Genomic DNA, 21,762 nt, shown 5'->3' on the forward strand with positions numbered 1-21,762 from the left:
CAAAAGTGAATCCCTGTGAGGTCCTGCAATTAGCATGCAGATGCTAATCATAACCCATGATATCTGAATATTTATTTGTTTTTTAAGACTGTGTTTCATGGTCTTGGCAATCAGGTGACAAAGAAATTGATCATTCTAAATGAGACACACCAAAACTGTTTTCCATTACTGGCGGCTCAGGTCCTAGAGCAGATCAGCTACTGATCGGCAGGTTGGTGGTTCGATTCTGCATGCCAAATATCCTTGGGCAAGATACTAACCCCAAATTGCCCTCCGATGCGTTCATCGGAGTGTGAATGTGTGTGAATGTTTATTAGTTGCACTTGAGTTTAGAAGTGCTTGTATGAGTGGGTGTGAATGGGTGAATGAGGCATGTTATATAGAGCGCTTTGAGTACTCCGGGAGAGTAGAAAAGCGCTATATAAGAACCAGTCCATTTACCATCCATTACTTCCAATAAAGAAATAAATAAATATTTACTCTAAATTAGAGTTACAGTTTGAGGCAGGGTTAAGATGGCCTCAAAGTGGTAACACATGTACTATATTTCCACAGGCAGTATTTCATAATAAGCTATGCTGATGGCTGCCTGGGACTGGGCCCATTCATCTCTATGCTGAGCTCACCAGTGGGTTTGTCTATTGACATAAATGACAATAACCTAGCTGGCCACATTGCTAATGTTAGCAGTTAGAGCAGGATTGCACAATTCAGTGGGCCAATTGCCTCACAGCCAGGAGCAGGAGAAGCAATCAATGCTCTTATGAATGTTTTGTTAGTCTTACTGATTCACTTAGAGACATTTGAACTTACTTATCTGTTTCATTGCTGTAATGATGCATGTCACAGACACTATGCAATGCTGCCTTTTTTGTTTCGCCACATTTTACACAGTTTGCATGAAAGGGTGTTTCATCATGCCTCACTTAATCAGACTAGTAGTACAACAATCTTTTGCCTATTACTCATACCTTTACTTCCTGAGCTTTATGAATGGGAACTATCACACTTTAAACCACAATCTCCTCTAACCTCTGGGGAATTGAAGAAGCTATGATTGCTCTAAAAATGTAAAATCTAGCTAAATCATTTATAGACAGTATAGTTGGAAAAGTCCATACAACTCAGTTTACTTGCTGGTGGATTACGTGAATGTACTGGCAACTGTGCCTCAAATCAACTTTTACATGCAGCAGGCTTTATTTCTGATACTTTAAGCCTATTCAGTATAACTGGTCATACTCTACTAAGAGCTGCATTATGTTAATACAAAGTCAGTATTTCCTAACCCACATCAGAATAAAATCCCTTTATTTTCATCCATCCCTTCTCTTCCACTTATCCAATCCCTTTATCCCTTTATTTTCAGTGGTCAGAAATCATTAGCAGGGTTTTTAACCGTGAAACAGCTGCTAGAATATATGCTACAGCAACTCCATGGGATTAAAGACTAAGAAATAGAAGTGGATAAGAAGCAATTCATTAAATGCCACCATTGTGTCAACCTGAACCTTCTTAAACATTACATGCAGTGATTGGAAATATGCTTTAAAAACAATGCTCTAAACAGCAATAACAGCAATACTTTAAACATGCAGTCCAAAACATCAGAGTGTTTAATGATTGAACGATTATTTGACACAGTTACACTGATTAAATTCAGTTAAAGAACTAGAAATGTGGATTACGTGTAACTGGCCTGCACATTATATGAAAGCAACAGGAGTCTGTCCACTCTTGTGTTATCTTCAGCCTTCCCCATTATTCAGAGACAATTATAAATTGATATTTGTTTATACATTAATACATTTTTGATTCACATGCTAGCGTTACTCTTATCAGCTTATACACATATACAGCTAATGATGCTTCCAAAAACAATAACAATTAAAATCACGCCAGGTTAGTAACCGTCAGCTACACTAACTGAAGCTTTTTCTGATGTTACCAGTAGATTGTACACACTGCAAACCCAAACTAGGACAGAGTTTTTACTGACTCCATTGTTGCTGCCAGTATAATGGCACATGTACAAGTAACATCAAACTCATTCACCCCATTAGTATTCCAAAGTCCATCAAAACCAACAGACACTGCAAATATTAGAAACTAAAGCTAGTCACTAGTGACTTACAGCCGTGTGCAAGAAAGTGTTCTCTTGATAGTTGTTTAAATCTCACTTTTTGTCAGTTCTCACATATATTCAAATATTTCCCTACTTCTTCATAGAGAATAAATGCCATGCGATGTGCCACACAAATACCAGATACAGAACTGAATCGCTTCGTTCTTTCTGTATTTGTTCATTAATTGTTTTAATCCAAACACAGATCAGCTAACAGGTATGGCAGAATTTCATCTTTACAAAATTCAGATCACTACAGTACTGACAGCCTAAGACACACCCTGTCGTACATTCCCCCACCTGAGTCAGTCAGCCACACGGATTAGTGAGTTTGCCTACTGAACTCAGGTATGTATAAAAACAAACATTTTTTTGGACAGAAAAACCCCCACATTCAGAGTATGCAAGGCACATTAAAAGCAGAACTCAATAGAAGCTGTTTCTAGGAAGGTCTCTGGTAATACTATTCATAAAATCTCAATGTGATGCTGGATTAGTGATCTTAGCAGAACATTCTTCATCTCCGCTTGAGGCTAGCAGCTCCAGGCTGCATTTGCCACAACAAGCATGAAATACCATGGCCTGTGGCTGTGAACCAGCATTTCACGGGAAATGCTGATGCTAGTAGAAATTATGAAATTACAATCAGATCCACCCAATGTGAGTGCATGATTCTTTTTAACTCGTAGACTCATAGTGTTAACATAATGTTGTAACGTTTCACCACTCATCGTGACTTCTTCAGTCTCAGCTGACTGCAGGTTTCCCCAATCCTATAAACAGTACACTTGCATAATGACTGAAACTAGCACCACTGAAGGAACAATGGGCTGGGAGGTCAGTTCCTAGATCATTGATATGCAAATTCTCATGAAAAATTGGTCCCCAAATGTTGATTCTGTTCATCAGAATCAACTTTTGGGGATGCCTTAAACCTCAATTTCCTCTAAAGCGAAGAGACAACTTCACTGATTCACAAAGACTGCATAAAAGTCATTTCACTTCTCACTTAATTTATTACCTCATAAACACTTTAAGTGAAATGAAATTATCATCTCAATCATTTGTTAAAAGCTTTCTTCAGTTCTGAACAATATTCATGCTATTTAGAGCCATTTTGAGAGTTCAACAGGTGAAAAGCCTTTGGACATGGCTACATCGTGATTGTCATTTGTCAGCCTTTTCTGCTCCACAAACCTAAAACAGTGCAGATGACACATTTGGTGCAGAGCCCACAACTCAGCGAATAGTACATGTTACAGACTCTGACCTGCGATGTCGCTGGGGATAAAATAAATAAATAAATAAGTAAATATAAATTCTAATTTATTTGGAGAAAGCCAAACTATATTCTCCTGAATAAACATGTACACTCAAACTGAACACTTTAGAGAATACAAATCTGACATTTTTCCCCTGGCACCTCGTGGACTGCTTGTTTCAGTTTGGTCAACATCAACAAAAAATAAAGCAATGCCTGCAAGCACAACCCCTCCATTTACATCACAACTACAGTCCCCTAGAGAGGAGGGTATTACTGTCACCCACCAACCCCCCAGTGTGTTGAATCATCCCATGTGCATTAGCCAACGGAAAATGAAAAATAACTTGAGACAAGTTGATCTTTCAACTGTACATTTATTTCCAAAAGGCTGCATATACATTTGCAAATTCTACTGTACAGAAAACATCCAAAATGTCCATAATTATAGATACAGTATACCGCAAAGCTGCCCTGGCATTACCAAACATAGCTGTTCAGCACTAGAAAAGCTCTGCAGCCTATTCATTATTATAATCTTAAATACTTTTTTCAACTTATACCTTTAATGTAAGTCAGTATGATTAATTGTTCTTTTTTTTTTATCCCCATCTGTACTTTACAAACATTCACCATTTACAGTAGTTAAACAAGGCACAAGAATAGTGATATGAAGCCGAAGGCCATGCGTGAAGCAGGAAAGAGCATCGGACCGACCAACTCAGGTGACGGGAAGTCATGGATGCAACAGTGAAGTTTTTGTCTCATGAAACAGGGTTAGTCTTACACCAAAGCATTATACACAGTGAAAATATGTTTGTGTAAGAGTGTGTATGAGCTCACTTATCAAAGAACGGAATTTCAACGTGTCAATGGGATACAGTAGACACAGCTGATACACATCCAGGATGAAGGTGCACGTTGAGTTTGCTTGTGTGTACCACACAGACAAGATGCTCTTGATGCGACATAAGCCACCGCTAAGCATTACAAAAGCACGCGTTTCCTTTTCTGACACTCCGCTTGTAGGAATGAAAAGCAAACTCCAGTTAGTCACAATTAAAAGATAAAAAAAAGACAAACAAAAGATTACCTTTCATATTCTTCACTTCACAAGCTTCAATTACAGAATAAATGAATTGAAACTGATTACAAATGCATAGAAATGATGCAGGGAAATAAAAGTGGATGGATGTAACCTTTCACATTTACAGTGCCAGCAGTGTATTCCAGGTGACCATATAAGTTGTGATGAACCACCGAGCAAGAGTTTGTTTCCCTCTCTTTGTTGCAAAAATAGTCAAGAAAATTGAACTTAGATGAAAAATGCTGAAGGACTAGATTCACAGGTAGGGAACTGTCTATGTACCTTGATCAAAAACCTGGACCATAAAAATCATTTGGTTAGTCTTCTCTTCTGCTATTCTTAGACTGCTGTGTGGAACTGCCATTAGTTGTACCCAGCATGAACAGGAGATCAGCTAGTTTTTGATTTTTAGGGGCTGAATCCCAGTGTTTTCCCAGTTAGTATATCTGTAACTTTGTCAAATAATAATTGATTTAGTTAGTTATTTAGTTACAGTAATGTAAGCAATATAGTATTGCCTGTTGTGTTGTTGTATAACAGTGGCAGTGGTTGATCTTCACTTGTTGCATCAGACCAATTTTGTACTTGCTAAAGACAGGGTGATAAAGAGCTGAAAATGGTTCAGTTGTTATAATGAAGAATTCGTTGTTTTCCTTTTCCTGATACAAAACGCTGAATAAATAAACAACAAAAACAGCATTTGTAGTGACTCAGTCATTCAGTTTATCTATAGCCAACATTTTATTATTCTGAGTAGGCTAACATCTATAACTCTGTATGTTTTAGTAATACCAATGAATGCCAATGCTGGGGATTGGTCTGAGATTCTATTTTGTTCATTTTCATCCAAATCTGTTACCGTTACTAAATGTCACTATGCGTTATAATGTAGAGGTTAAAAATGACCAATTTTCTGTTTCTCTGTCTTGAAAATGACTCAAAATTTGAAGAGTTGGTATTTGATTGAATGCTGAAATGTAGCCTTACTGGAAAGTGGCATGCTTACCTTCAAATAAAACCAACACACAGTTACAGTACATTTAATGGTTTTTGTCACGTTCAAAGATCATGTTACAGGAAAAAACACAAACAAACAAAAAAGCTTTCATCTAAAATATTCAGCTACAGTGTTCTGCCCAGTAAATCTACCTTCTCTCTAAATTGTGTTCAAATTTGCTTTTGGATAGAAACCTAGCTATAGCACACTCAAAATTGCACACTGTGTGTCTTTGATAATGATTTAAGAGTTGAAACAGGTCAAATCTGACATGTTTTAAGGTACCAAATGCTAAACATCTGAATTATACCCATACTTAACTCCACTCTACTTATCTGTAAGTATACCAAACACACATATGTAGCCTTTTTGTATATTAGCTATTCAGGTTAGCTTAAAATTGCCAGATTATATTGTAGTTTTGTATTTTCTTTCTTTTCTTTCTTTTCTTTCATTTCTTCACTTGTGTCATTGTTCTTTCCAGTTTAGTTTTTATTAGTTTCAGTCTTTTTAATTATTATTGTATGTATGGTATATGCGAAAGGCATGATTTAGAAAAATCAGTGGTGATAAGCAAAAGAAAAAAAAAAGTTTTTCTAATAAAAACACAGAGTTTTTGGAAAGCAGATGACTCGTACAGACATCCAAATCCAAAACCAAATCTATCAGTGTTTCAAGTTATGATAACAAATTTTATCAAGCTGACAAATAAAAACTAAGAATATTGCATTTATTTGGATTCTTTTTTAGTTTCAAAGTTCACATAATCATTTCAGTTAGTTTGAATTTTACCCTCACAAGTCTAGATTTATATTTTGATTTTAGTTAACAAAAATGTTTATCTCTTTTTATTTTTAGGTTTAGTTTTGTTTAAGTATAATATTGATAATAGCAATATTACCAACCTTCTGGTCTACATGTCCATATTATGTTTTATTTTACATAAAACAATAAAAATGTATCACCCCCTCTGATTTTTTAATGCTGCATCTGCAAACAGTCTAAAAGCACACAAAACCTGGCAATTCGTTTTTTCAAAATAAAGTACATTTTCTTTTGCCAACTTTTTATCAAAGTTAAATTAAAATTAGATTTCTGTTAGCGTGAGGCCTGTAAAACTGTAAAATCATAAGCTAATGTTGACAACAAGATGTTTTCAGAAAAATTCAATATAGGTGCCGGTTGGGCTGTTCCATTCGCCTGCTCTCTGTGTTACCTCATTGTATTTTGTTTTTATATCAGCCAAATGTTTTTTGGGTAGATTTATGTCTGATTTATAAAAGTTTACAAAAACAGCTCCCACAAGTCTCACCGACAAGTCTAGGTAATATATTATAGCTTAAAGTCACTTAAGACCTTAAACAACCTTTTAGATATGTGTGATAAGTGTTTAGTTTGGTTAAAATTCAGGTCTGTTTTCCTCTCCTGCCATCATTCAACTATTCTAACCTTCCACTACAGCTCCACTCTTGTCACTTGCTGGCCCTCTTCTGTTTCAGTATAAATTAGTGAGACTCTCGGTGGAATTTTTCATTGCTAGGCGTAGAGCAAAGGACATTCCGTTCACCAGGGTTGCAGACAGAAATCTCAGTGGCACATATCAGAAAATTCTAACCTGAAAGTTCACGGCTAGAGACTGCCAGGAGTACGTGCGAAAATATAATTTTGCATAATTTGGCCTTATTCACCCAGCATGCACCTCTCTGGCAAGGTGAAGGCTGTTATGAGACCCGCTGTGATTTCAGTCATAAAAATCTCTCCGCTGCAAGAACACTGGGTGTTGTTTTTGAATATATCTGATGTAAAAAATACATCAGATATATTCATCAGAAATGTTTCTCCCACAAAACGCTACGTCCAGATGAACAGAATCAACTTTTGGAGATAAAAAGTACTTAATTGAACCTTGAATTAAGAGTCTTAAATAATTACAAAAACTCTTTTCTACAAACACCAGCTAAAGCTCTGACAGCTTCAACCTTAGTGTGTGTTCAAATATAAAGATGAGGGGTTAACGTTTCAATCTATTTTGACCTGGAGGTCATCAAAAGTTTCACTTACCATTCCCTCAGCATGACGTAGGATTTATATACGGTATATGCTGTTACTGTGTATATATATATATATATATATATATATATATATATATATATATATATATATATATATGTCTGACACTGTCTGTATTCCTTTGTTGTTTTTTGAATAATATGAAAATATGTGACCTCTACAGCCACGAAATGTCAGTGTGGTGTGTGAGTTGTGTACTTGTGTGGGTGGGTGATAGACGTGGGGGCAGCTGGGTGTGTCGGGGCCTGATATGAGGTCTGTGTGACGGGTGTTAATGGTGGGAAGTGGATGATAAGACGTAGCGATGACCTCTCCGCAGTGCCAGGAAATGATGTTTTACAGCTTCCTCCCTCTCTATCTGCCGCAGGAGGCAACTGTAATGAATTGTAATGCCACGGTTAGAAATCTCACTCTGCCACATTACGCCACAACCAACGGCTCGTTTTCTTTCTTACTTTTTTTTCGAGTACAACTGGGGATGATATATTTACGATTATTTTTTGCATAAATGATCACATAAGTGCTAAAATTTCGGTTTTGGGATTTTTTTCTCTTAATAAATAAAACCAGGTGATTTTGAAGATACCTGCCTTGAAAGTTCACTATCACAACATTTAAGCAATCAGGAGCTTCCCATTAAAAATATAACAGTGGACATTAAAAGAAAAGAAAAACTAGCTTTTAAGTCCTTTTTCATTTGTTGACACGGGGAGGGGAGTGTCAGATCAAACATAGGTGACTAACATTACGCCACAGTTGTATCATCTTATTTGCATATTCAAACTTATATGCAAGCGTGTGGACTGCTGGAAAAGGAGCTCCCTTCTCCCCTAACGCGGGTTCAGACAATAGCAGACACAAAGGGGAATAAATTCACATCAAATTAAAAGAAGTTAGAAACAAACAGAAAGGACTGAGTGGAAAGGCAGACAAAGATTTACAGTCCAGCCTCAGACGGGTTCTTAAAAGAGAGGGGAAGATCCACAGCAGGTGCCAGCTCACCTCGACCTGTTGTGATCGGTCGCCGTGTTGAACACTGGCACCGTCTACTCACCTCGTGACCTTCTACCGCACCGCCGCAGTGTGTTGTCCATCACTGACTGTGTGCGTACACAGATATATATGTCAGTCTGTCAGTTTTTACTGGCTCTCTCTCCTCTCTCAGCCCGTGTATTCAGAAGCGCAGTCCTCTGTATTCTGACTGGTTAGTCTGCCTGTTCCGTACAGACTGCTTGCTTGTATGTGAATGGAGTCAGACTCGCACTCGTCCTGGTCCTTGGGGGAACTTTTGGAGTGGATCTTTCCAATCTCCTCCAGGGCACTGGCTAGAGAGTCAAGGTCAGAAGTGTCCTGGTGACGAGCCTCCCACAGGCTTAGTATGACTGCAGACGGACTCCGCTGCTTTGCAAAATACCCCAGGTTTCTGTAGAGGAGCACATACAGGAACATGAAAGTAACTGTTTCTTTACAGATGCCACATGCAACGAACTTGCAAAAGACAACAAATGTATTAATGACTTTATCAGGTGGTCTTAAAGTTTAAATGTAAATGTGTAAATCTGCTAGTCCATCACTCGTGGTAGTTCGCCTGCTTCCTATGTGCACACATGCTACAGGAGTCCTTACACAATATGAATTATCATTATACAACCAGTTAACCAGAATCTACATATAAAACTGTATGCTTGTCACTGTGCGCCTATTGGTTGGTTGCTAGTATCAGTCACCTACATAACACTGTAAGATATTTAAGGCCCCATCAACTGTCAATCAAATGGTGAGAAAAGTTTCACTTGGGAGACACCCACTTCATGTTACTAACAAGTATTTTGCCTGATTGCGCAACAAATCATTGAATTTCACTGACATTCCTCTGTCGTTACATCATTGCTGCTCTCCTTTTTGTGCACACCCCCCTTAACTTTAAAATCATGGAAAATGATCATTATGTTCTGCAGAAGCACTTACTCAGGTTCAGCTAGCTGATGCATGCCCACAGTAGAGGTTCATGTCAGCTCTTTTTTTAAGCCTACTGTATCCACACACATGAATTAGCACAACATTTCTTGAATGCTGTGATGGAATCAGCAGAGATACTAATCATGTCGCGATGATGGATTGGACTGTTACTGAGGCTATAATCTTGCCAAGACCCCAGTCACATAGACCTAGTGACTGATTGGTGACTGCCTGGCAACCTGGTTGCTAGGGGGGGGAAATGTATTTCCTTAAAAGCTGCAAGTAGCTGCTGTGCAGGAATCATGCAGGAATAAAGACAAGTCAGTGTCCCCCTGGTAACCAGCTAGGGAAAAATTTGTGTTCTTTAACTGGCTGGCAACCAATTGGGAAATACAGGGTGCTGGAGGTTTGCATGCTTTGAGTATATGGAAGCAGTATATGTAAGAGGAATAAAGAAGAGGCATATGGTGCTGCAGCAAAAGTTGGTACAGAACATCCCATTTGTCTGTTAACATTCAGCAACTACTTGTGGTTGTGAAACTGAATAGTGTGATGCAAATAACAAACAGAGACCATTTGCCTTCAAAGCAAATGATCTGGTTTCAGCAGTGAGGAATAACTTTAACCAGCAAGCTCCAAAAACCACTCACCAACGTGCGCAGAGGATGCCTAACTTGCATGGAAAAACATTTTTGATCTTTTGAAGCAGTTTCTAATTTATCAGACTTGATTGGTGAGCCTTTAAATGCAGTCTTTTGGTCTTGTGACCATAAAAATTAATTCTGAGGCTTTTTCCCTGTTCCCTATCATACACCTAAAATAACTAGCTTCTTGAAGAGTTTAGTCCAGACTGGCCGGGCTATAGCAGTGCCACTGACATTAAAGTGATCCGTTTTTGTGTAAAGTGTTTGCTGCCCTTAAAGAAAGACGTCTGTTTCAAGCAACGTTTAGAACTGTGTCTCTGTCTGCCTCCCCCTCATCACTGCAGGCTTGTTTTGGACAGTAAAGGTTAGCAGCTAACGAGCGAGACTAGAGTGAAGGCACAGCAGCATTTTGAACTTTTAAAGAGCCTTAAAAAAGTTAGAAATGAACTCTGTAAGAAAGATCTTCTGTATCTACTGTTCCGGCTTCATGTAGTTTACCAGCTATTGAGAACATGAAACTGGAAATTTCACAGCAATGTGACATGTATTTCAAATCATATTTTATTTCACAATGAAATCTGTTTCTAGAAGGGCAGACCTGGGCATTGTGCGCGTGACTTCAGTGGGGTCTTAAACAGTCTTCAACTAAACTCCGCTTAATGTTTTTTGCGATTTTGTGGGAAATCACAAGTCAGCTGGCTGCTATTAATTTTAAAGTGACTGCTATTTTTCTATATTACGTATGCCTGTGAATGGAGCTTCACTGCAAATGCACTGGAACCCACGTTTATGACAGATGTGAGAGTACAGCCTCAAAAGACGTGAGATCACATTAAAAAAGAGTAACTCATGTGGACGTCTGAGTATTTATTTACTGACGTCAGAGGTAAAGCTGTCCACTTTAAAGCTGTGTTTAAGGTTTACAGTTTGAATTGAGGAATACAAAAACTTGACAGATCCAGAGCTGGAACGGACATCTGAACCTTTGCTGGCAAAGCAGAAAAAGCAACAAGGACCTTTGACCACGTTATACACATCGAAAGATGAAGCTGCCAAGAGTAGCTTTGTGATTTCACAAATTCACAAAAACAACTATAACTCGTTCTCTGATAGGGAGATTGTCAAAGAGTGTTTGATGGACTCTGCTGCACTAATACGCCCTGAGAAAAAAAATTTGGAATATGCCCCTCTCCAGGTGAACCATAATAAGATGGATCAAGGACAGTTTTGGAAAGTTGGAGCTTCAGTTGAATACTAAAGCAGACAATTTTGACTTTTTCTCCTTGGCTCTGTGATGTCCGTGATATAGCCCATTTCAGCCGATGGTTGTCCAAGTCAGGCAAAATGTTGAACTTTAGAAATGATGCAAGATAAAGTAAACCTGGAACTGAAAATTGGTACTTTTGCATTGTTTTAAACACCAGGAGGTGTTGTTTAAGTCAGTATAACTGCTGGACCTGTATTCTTCTCTCAAAAAGGAGAACTCACATCCACACATAAGGAGACATGATCCAGAAGATGTTGGTTCTCTCGGATCTACTTTCATATGTGAACAAGCATTCTCAGTGATGAAGTTTAACAAACCCACATTAAGGGCCTGTCTCAGTGATGGCCACATGTATTTCCACCTCAGGCATCAAATCTGACTTGAGCCCCGGTGTTCCAACCCAAATAGATTTCTTCCATTGTTCTTCAGTCTGCATGCCAAAGTATCCTTGGGCAAGATGCTGTGATCTTAAGCAAAGTATTAAGATACTATCCTTCACACTCTCCGATGTGTTTATTAGAGTGTGAATGTTCTCACTTGTTTGTAATTGTATCAATGGGTGTGTAAGAGTAAATGAAGCGTGTTGTATAAAATGCTTTGAGTGCTCAAGTAGAGTAGAAAAGTGCAGCAGTATACTAGAAGCAGTCTATTTGCTTTGTACAAAGTTTGAAGTCTTTAACTTTTGCAAAAACATGCACAGTTGTTTCTGGCACTGCTGATTAAATATTGGTAAAATCTTGACATTTTTAGGTAGAGATAGGATTAATAGAGTTCTTATCTTGACAGAAATTCTTGTGCCTTTTCCACAGTGCAGTAAGAAGTGCAAGAAACAAATGGAAGTAGAAACAGAAACACTGTGTGTAGAGTTACAGAGAGCAAAAACTTAATGGAAATAAAAAAAAAAAGCTCAACCACTAAACAGCTACTGAAAAGAGATAAGATAAGAACAAAAGTATAAAACATAAGCATAAATCTTAATATCATTATATACAGTAATTGAAAAAGGCAGGAAGTAGCACAGTGTGGGTTAAATTTTTCAAATGTCAGAAAAGGGAGGATTTATACTTTCCCTGTTTCCCAACATCCACTCTTATTATTAGTAGTTTGTAAAGAAATATAGGTACTAATGAACAGACCTACGTTCAGCTAATTCGTCCCAGTTTCTCATGTTGCCCACCCCTGTTCAAGAGACAGCAGACCATTACAAGGTATTTTATAACGGTCATTGCTGCAAATCTTTGATTTGTTTATTATTAGCTGACTGTGCATTTACACATTATTTAAGGCAAATTTTTAAGAAATGGCAAGAAGAACCCGTATCCGTGCTACTCTACAGAGTACTCTGAGAAATCTATCGTAGCCTGTCATAAAATGCTGAGTTCAATCCTGTGATTTACCATCAATGTTTTTCGTCTTTTGTTAGTTTCTTTGCATTTTGTCCTGTTGGGCTGTGTCTACTTTTATTTGTCTTTGTTGTGACTTCTTCTCTTATTTTGATAACTTTAGACCTTTTGCTGTTTTTACTTCCTGTCCTTGTCTGTTTTCCCTCCACTGCAGTGATGACTATCCCGCCTTGATTGTTTTCACCTCTGTTAATTAGCTCCATCTGTTCCCAATTATTCCCCCTCCCTCTCCCCCAGGTTGCCTGTTTGTTCTCCTTTTGGCTCCCAGGGGTCCGTTCTTCGTACCTCGCTAAGTAAGTTAGCTGGATTTGATTGTTGACGATTTCGCGTGATCTTGGATCGTTCGGTTCTCCGAAGCTCATCCGGGACTTGCTGTCATAGCAACAGATCCGTAAGCGTAAACCTGCTTGGGAGCAGGCTTACTTTATGTAAACAGGATTAGATCGCGGCCACTCAGGTATGTCCGCTTCATTTATACGAAAGCAACAGCGATATTTTTCCACTGTTTTTCCATAAATAAATATTATCAATGTAACTAAAGATAATGCAGTATTTGATTCTTTTATTGATTTCATACAGATACATACAGGTCATTCCCTAAAAAAAAAGGGAAATGTACTATTAATCATTCTATTTCATGTATTTGATTATTTCAGATGTAATTCATATTTTAGAGTAGTAATAGTAAATTACTTCGTGTAATCAAGATGAGAGACCACGGCTATAAAAGCGAAGGTGGATTTGGGAAGTCTGTCGCAGCCATGTCCTGTCCGTTTGTACGCGAGCAACCCATTGCGGAAGGTGCAAGATTGATAAGGAGAGTTTTCAGAATTCAGCATATATTGCGGGATAGACAGGATCCTTTAGCTCAGCGCGACAGTGTGCTCATAGAGAGATATCGATTTTCCCGTGAGGGTATTATTTACTTAACCAACTTGTTGACGAGGGGGTGCAGGACCACCACCTGTCTTTTTTTGCTCTGCCCTTTTCTTGGTTGCTGTTATAAACAAACAAACAGATTATTTCAGGGTCTCTTTTCAAGAGACTAAAAGCAATATAAGTGATAAATATTACCATTCTGTAGAATATTCTTATATTTCACTTTTACTTGTTCCCATGTTCTAGTGGGTCCTGTTGTGGCTCTAATGTGAAAGAGGATATAATGTAATATAATATGATATAATATGATATAATGTAATATAATATAATAAATTTACCCTACTGCCTACTGGTGTTGGCCAGAGGGGCCGATGGCGCGATATGGCAGCCTCGCTTCTGTCAGTCTGCCCCAGGGCAGCTGTGGCTACAACCGTAGCTTGCCTCCACCAGTGTGTGAATGTGAGAGTGAATGAATAGTGGCATTGTAAAGCGCTTTGGGTGCCTTGAAAAGCGCTATATAAATCCAATCTATTATTATTATTATTATTATTATTATTATTATTATTAAATTACTTACGAGTTTAATTTGTCAGCAACTTTCTGCCAGCCCTCTCTCCTTGCTTTTGCAGCCTTTGCAGTGTTCCCTTGCGTTTTAATTAAACTCTGAAACTCCTGAAATCCCTCAATCAAGAGTTCTTGCTCTGCTGCCAAAAAATACTGAGCGCGCTCCTTCGACATTTTCGCCGACCAATCAAAGGGTTGCCGATCAATGTTTCTACTATCGATGCGTAGCCCCTTTTAAGCCACCCAGTGATCTCACATTACTTCATCCAGCTGTACTAATCGTCAACAACAGGTGTGTTCGGAGAACCGGAATAGCGAGCTCAAAGTTGGCGCGATGATTTGATCTTGGATGTAGTAAGCGAGGTACGAAGAACGGACCCCTGGTTTACATTTAAGTGATGTTTTCCTTTGCAGATGACATCATCTTTTATTTAAACATTTCAAAAACTGAATGCAAATACAGTGCACGTAATATGTTGATGAAAATGACCAAGACAAAAATTTTACATGGTCATTCCAACTGCTCTTACATTTTATAGTTGTGTTTTTAATACAAAAACACCAATTTAAGCCTGCATGACTGGGGCTAAGGTGATTAATTTCACAGTGAGTGCCAGCAACTGCTCACACCTGAGTGGAAAACACTGAATTTTCCCTAGCCACCAGAAGCTGCCAAGTAAACTTGGGACAAAAAATAAGAAAATTTGTGTTTGGTTGATTATTTCTTTGTTGTAACAATGCTTCTTGCCAAGAAATCTGATACTGTTGGAAAGCCAGCTTATTTCCCTCAAATAGTGCCAGACTTGTAAGGAGGATGTATTTGTGGGTTGAGCAGCAGACCTGAGTATGTGGGTTGCATCAATGAAAAACTTGCAACATTATCTCTGCCACTGCTAAACAGCTTATTCTGCTATTGGCTCTTGTTTGGTGCTGTTTATTGGATTGGATGATTGAAGTCTGAAGACACAAGACATATTGGCAGTATAATCATTTATTTATTTAATAATTTACCAAAAAGGAGCCTCAGCAGAGTTCAGAAGAACGCTGGTCACGAGCTTAATCACACACGGGAGGGAGGGACTTCTGGCACATGACAAATCAAACCAATCAATTGCATATAATAAAACAGTTAAACTTTGGCCAATAACCTCAGTAAATTCGTTTTGTTTATTTCCCCTGTATATCAGGTTAATTCAACTTAGTTTCATCTTGTGGTTCTGAAACCACTGTTTTAGGACCCTGGTTATGGAATCCACTAAAAAACAATAGTTACCTATATGGGCCCCAAAATTAATCGTTTAAAATCCTAATATTAAATCCATTTGGGTCATTGAATCCCCTTTATTTGACTCTTAGAAAATCAGCATACTGAGTGCTAACTGTAAATTAATAGAACTATAGAGTGTCTCGGTGCAGTAAACACAACCACCTGCTTTTCCATGTACCTAGAATGAAAAGTTCGACCCTTTAAGAATAAATTACCACCGCAAGTGATTACCACTGAACAGAGTTTGCTTTATATTTCATTCTCAGCTTCTGCCAAAGGAAAGGAAAACTAAAGCTTGTTGCCATGCCAATACAGTACAATGCCTTTGTGTCTCACTGAGCAGGGAGTCCAGCTGGGGGCAGTGTTTCACTGCCGCTGTGTGGTTCTTCACAAGAGACACAACAGCAAGCAGCACAAAAAAAACTGCAACGATTGGTCACATCAGGCTCAGTTCAAAGCTGCCCAACTTGGAGAGGAAAGCTTATCTGGATAATTTAGAAATCCCAAAGGACTCTTAGATAGCAGCATCTCATGAATCATGCACTTAACAGGAGATCATAGCTGACACCAGCTAAGGCCAAGCAAAGACAACAACTGGGCCGAGGAAATAAGAGTGCAGCGTCTCATCAAAAATGCATATTTGTGTTTGGGAGAAGAAAAAAATCAGATAAGAAGTAAGTGGTCAGAGTGACAGAAATGTTGGAGGCTCACTGGATTTCGCGATGTTTATGTTTCAAAAGTAGAGTGGATGTAGGGGTCAGAGTGTGTATGATGTTCCACAGCATCCCACAGCCAGTTACACCACGTGCCATACAGTTAAACAATCAGCCGTCTCTCTTGATGCTCAGGGAGCATGAGGAACCTGAAGCTACATTCAGCAGCTTATCAACACCCACAGGAGTCTTATCACTGTCATCAGCAGTGTTGGTCATGTTACTTGAAAAAAGTAATCAGTAACTAATTACTGATTACTTCCCCCCAAAAGTAATCCCGTTACTTTACTGATTACTTATTTTCAAAAGTAATTAGTTACTTAGTTACTTTTTAAAAACATGATTTACAACCTGAATAGGTGATAAAGCAATAGATCTTTCAGCCCAATTCTACTTTTTCTGCATAATCCATCATATAAAATGTAATCAAATGGAAAAAGTCTCTTTTTAAAATTTTTTATTAGTTTTAATCATTTAACTTTATGCATCAAGCAAACATAAAATTATATGCAACATTATCTGACTGGAAGAAATTTGTTTAACATTTAAACTTATTTTCTGCACATTCCAGCACATAAAATAAAATAGGTTTTTGTGTTTACACTCAGTCTTTATATAGATGTAAGTAAAACACAGCAGAAAATAAATAAAATCAAAGACTCAGCAGTCCTGTTGCTCTATTTTCACCTGTTTAGCAGGAGTGGGGCAGGCAGATGTTTGCCCTGGTGCAGGTGTGCCGCATCGGTCAGTGGAAGAATCCGCGAGTGTCTCTGTGAATTGCCCATTCCGTGGCAGCGTACTCGGTGCTTGCTCGGAAGTTTAGGGGTTTTTTTCGCTGTAAAAAGAAGTTTTCTTCCCACGCAGTGAACAGCGGACGCTAATGTTTTTGTCACTTTTTACGGAATCAAACTCAAAGTAGGGTCAGTACTTCCACGCTTTAAACGCTGCACGGGCATACTCTCTCCCGCACTCGATGTATTATCCATTGTTGATCTGCACACAGCTGGTTGCCACAAACGTCGCACTCGCTTACGTCATTGTCATGAGACACTCTCGCAAAAAAATTACGGTTTTAGTAACGCAGTAACGCAGCGTGCTTATGGGAAAGTAACAGTAATCTAATTACCGTTTTTGCAATAGTAATCCCTTACTTTACTTGTTACTTGAAAAGTAATCGGATTACCCATCTCTGGTCATCAGCCTGTGTTCATTACAGAGGGCACACACACACACACAGATCATGCAGTCTCAAAGAGGATGCACATCATACACTCACCGATCTAAGTGGAGCTTTTGGGCTAAGAGTTGCCAGTCCTTGCCCTTGGCGTTGGCAGTGTCGAAGGTGGCACAGATCCTCTGGCGGATGGACAGGGGGATTTTGAAGGCCTTGGGCCCCGTCTGGGACGTGATGGTGCAGTCTGTCTGCATAAAAAATGGAACTGACTCCTTTTCGGTCTGGAGGAACAGAACAGAAGCAGACTAATCAGACCAGGGCCAGAGAGGATTTGCAACTCTGCAAATAGTTGAGGTTTACTGGGTCAGGACCCTTCGGACAATATTTTTACACATTAAAAGATCAGTAAACAGACTGTAAGCCAATGAGACAAAAGTGATTGGTGTATGGGGGTACTTCTCAATCTGTGGATTCCTGTGGCCTGTGGATCAAACCATGAAAACCATCTTTTAAGCCTACATATGGACAGTTTAAGGAGTATCAGTTTTCTGTGGCCTCATTCTCATTTTCATTTGACCATACCAAGACTTCAGATTTAATTTTTTTTTTTCTTTACCAAAACAGAATAAAAGTTGCGTCCGTCCAAAAACATGGATGGAGGTGTGAAAAAAAATGCTGTCATAACACAGGGGGCAGTAGTGCTGCATTTGACTGCCTTTGTGAACTAAACTTGGAGAAGAAGAAGAAGAGGAAGAAGACAGCACAATGACACAAGAACGCCTTACTGAGTTCACAGTCTGGTTTTTACTCAGTGAGTGCTGAGGTCATAACTTGAAACATATTGCTGGATCGCGATCTATAAATAAAACATGTTAAAATCTTGCTGTGTGCTGTTTTCTTCTTTGTGTGTCCTCTGCACGTGCCCAGTGGAAGAGTTGCCTGCACTGGTTCAAATGTGGATGCAAGCCAGCATCACTAACATAGCACACAAAGTTAGTTATCACAAAGTTGAGTCAAGATATGAGCACATTAACATAAAACAGCATGTGATTAATCATGATCATGGACAGTTAATTTTTTTTTTTTATCACAATACTAAAGCTTAGTGAATAGTAAAATGGCTTTAAAACACTTGGAAGCCAACAGGAAGAAAAACGAGGATTCTGTAATTTTTATTTTATTGGTGAGTTTCTAAGAATCTGAGGCTAGGCGTCACTGCTGCGTTTAAAGTAATTAAAACAAATTTAAATCAAGTCAAATTTAATGTGGAAGTCCTGAAATTTTTTTTAATATGTTAAAAGTGCAGTAGACAAGCCTTAACCATGAAATTACTTGTGGCAGCAGTTATGAAACCTTTGGGGGAAAAGGCGGATTAATTGCCCTGTGAGAGAGAGTTCATAAGCAACGTTCAGTTGGTATTCTTTTTAACTGGATCTTTCACAAAACCAGTTTACTCATTAACCTAATATAGGCAAGTGATTTAAAAGGAAAGCAGTGTACTGTTTGAGCTCTGTTACTAATATAATATCATTGAGTCCTCTCCTTCCATTTAGGTCTAACAGCATATAGTTGGAGTAACATTATAACATCTATGTCTTTTTACAGACTTCAGTCAGTCCTGTGATAATGTAGCAAGATTTGGATGGATTGAGTATGGTTCACTCTGGTGCAAAAAAGTGGTAAAGCTGTTTTCAATGATATCCGTTCAACATGGTGGCCCCGCATTGTAAAACATGCTGCAGACCTCTGGAAACGCCTGTTTGCTGTATTTACCAAACTGAAACCGCTGATGTTTTGAATTCAACACATCACACCTATAAAAGCTTTTTTTTCTTGTTCCTGTCTGACAAACTCCACTAATCATCAAGGCAAAATTTAATCAAACCATAAAAAGTCATTGTAAATAATATTTCACGTCTGACTGTGACTTTTATTAGTACTGGTGGCCTTGAGGTAGGACAAGCGCATTTGTGACTGGTTGTGGAAAAAGCAGTTGGGTGAAATCAATGAGCAGCACTCTCTTCTGCCTTAACAGCAACTGTCAAGGTGCTCTTGAGTGAGTATTCCTGACTCCTAGCTGCTCCGGTGGAGCTGTTCAGCAGCTGGTAGAAAGCTGTTGTTACAGCAGGCAGCTCCCAGGTGTTGGTGTATGTGAACGTGAAGGCGGCTATTTGCCGGAACATGCGTCCTCTTGGACAAACAGAGGTTAAAAAACACAGAGCAAATGCACCAAACAGCTGGATCTTGTTTTTGGAAAGAAGGGAAGGAAGAGTGCTCTCCTCGCTCTATTAATACACAGCTCAAGCTCAGGAGAGCTGGTCCTGCTCCGGTGGACACACTCCAGGAAGGTTACATAAAGGTTGAGTGAAAAAAGTGAAACACCCTCCCCACAGCTTCAGAGCCTCACCTCGGCCACAGCCGTATAGACCTGCAGAATCTGCTCATGGCCTTTGACCTGGCGCACGCTGATTTTGCAGGAGAGCTGGGCGGTGACAGGGCTGTATCTCTCCAGAGAGAAGGCACAGTGCAGGGGCTGCTGGTTGCTGCACCACACTTGGGGGAAGGAGAATTCCTGAGGAGGGAAAAGAGAGAGAATAGATCAGCGACATCACACTCACAGGTCAATATGACCTAACCCAAATTATACATTATGTTAATATAAAACCAAGTGATATAGTATTGTTGATGAAGTGTACAAATATAAACAGTTGTAATTTATCTCTCCTGTTTATCCAATTCAGGGTCACAAAGGAGCTAGAGCCTATTCCAGCTACCATAGGGTGAGAGGCAGGGTACACCCTGGACATGTCGCTACTCTATTGCAGTGCTAACACATAGAGACAGACAACCATTCACACCTATGGGTAATTTAAAATCACCAGTTAACCTAACCTTTGGACTGTAGGAGTACCTGTATGCGTGTGTGTTATCATTCAGTCTATAAACACAACAGCTCAAAAAGTTTTGAATGAATTCTCATTAAACTTTGAGTATAGAGTGGAGGCATGTTAACAATTCATTAAAATATGGCTTACATCCACCAAGGTCATCAAGGTCAACTCAATGATTCATTGGTCTAAAATTGACAAGAAGCCTTGTAACTTAGAAACTATGATTCTTATGTTAAGTGTGCTGTGTATTGTCAACGCGTAGAACATACTGTATAAATTGTAACACAACATGTCAGATTTAACCTCTCCTTCGTCAATAGATTAATCCAGTGGTTCCCAAACTTTTTTTTGCTAGGCCCCCTTTGTTTTACAAGAAAAATGTTCTCGCCCCCTCACCATGCAAACACATCCTCCCACCACACACACCCATATTTTGTTTTCAAACTCCAATGCGGTTCATTTCCCACCTCAAACATTTAGTAAACAATTAAGCAAATACAAGTAAGCTGCAATAAAATCAGGTAGTAATAAAATACACTACTAACTCTTTTACGCTACGTCCACACCTACATGGGTATTTTTGAAAATGCAGCTGTTTTAATGCGTTTGGGCCTTTCGTCCACACGTAAACGGCGTTTCAAATCAACGAAAACGGAGATTTTGTAAAACTCCTTTTTTGTGTTTACGTGTGGACGAGGAATACAGTTCGTCACGCAACGTCAAAGGTATGTGCCTTTTTTCACATCACGCTGTGCGCCACGTTATTGTTTACATGAGATTAATTGCAGAATGGCAGATAGAGACAAAATACTGTTAATCTTACTATCTGCAGGTTTTACAAGCTTACATATACAAACGCAGTTACTGTTTCTCCATTTAGAAAGGCAGAGGCGTCACGGTGTGATTATTTTACGTGTAGTTGTTTTTTTCCTGTGTAATAATATTCAACATTACTATCAATACATTTTTCAAAAAATGCCTCTCTGTGCAAAATGGGTTTAAAAACATAAACAACTGTGGGATACTGTTTGTCCGTGATTTGGACAGGGGGAACAAATCGTGGCAGAATCAGCCTGATATTATTTGTATCCCACTGTAACTTTACTGTACACAGAGCTAACATCTCCAAAATGTCAGGAGTAGTTAGTCATTACAAGAAGTGTTTGTTAACTAAAAATCAAGAATGTGGGATACTGTTTGTCCGTGATTTGGAGAGCCCAGCGTGTGCTCCCGACGCAGGGAAAACCAATTCTGCAGGGGAGACCTACCTTGGCACTTGTGCAGGTGAAGATATGCTTCACCATATTTTGTTGGTTTGGAAACATATTTAGCTATGCTTCATCTCCTGCTTTGCGTTTGTATGTCAAAAACCTGTCCATAATGTTAGCAGCGTCCAAGCGTTCTTTTTTTTTTTTTCTTTTCATACCGCGCCCCCCCTGCAATGGTTCTGCGCCCCCCCCC

The 21,762-nt window shown here is 38.9% G+C and overlaps 1 protein-coding gene across 2 annotated transcripts in view; it reads right to left on the bottom strand.

Annotated features, from left to right (window-relative positions):
* Positions 1 to 3,743: 3,743 nt before the first annotated feature.
* unc5db (unc-5 netrin receptor Db) overlaps positions 3,744 to 21,762 on the bottom strand; it is a 292,277-nt gene continuing 274,258 nt past the window's right edge. For both annotated transcript variants that reach the window (XM_084946399.1, XM_084946400.1), the window contains 3 exons: positions 19,818 to 19,982; positions 17,513 to 17,691; positions 3,744 to 8,963 (listed from right to left, as the gene is read on the bottom strand). In XM_084946399.1, the coding sequence (XP_084802525.1) occupies positions 8,702 to 8,963; positions 17,513 to 17,691; positions 19,818 to 19,982 (606 nt within the window). In that variant the 3' untranslated portion in view covers positions 3,744 to 8,701. The remainder of the gene's footprint in view (positions 8,964 to 17,512; positions 17,692 to 19,817; positions 19,983 to 21,762) is intronic.

The sequence above is a fragment of the Perissodus microlepis genome, chromosome 12, assembly GCF_051167445.1.
Source record: "Perissodus microlepis isolate ML-2025 ecotype Zambia chromosome 12, ASM5116744v1, whole genome shotgun sequence".
Lineage (NCBI taxonomy): Eukaryota > Metazoa > Chordata > Actinopteri > Cichliformes > Cichlidae > Perissodus > Perissodus microlepis.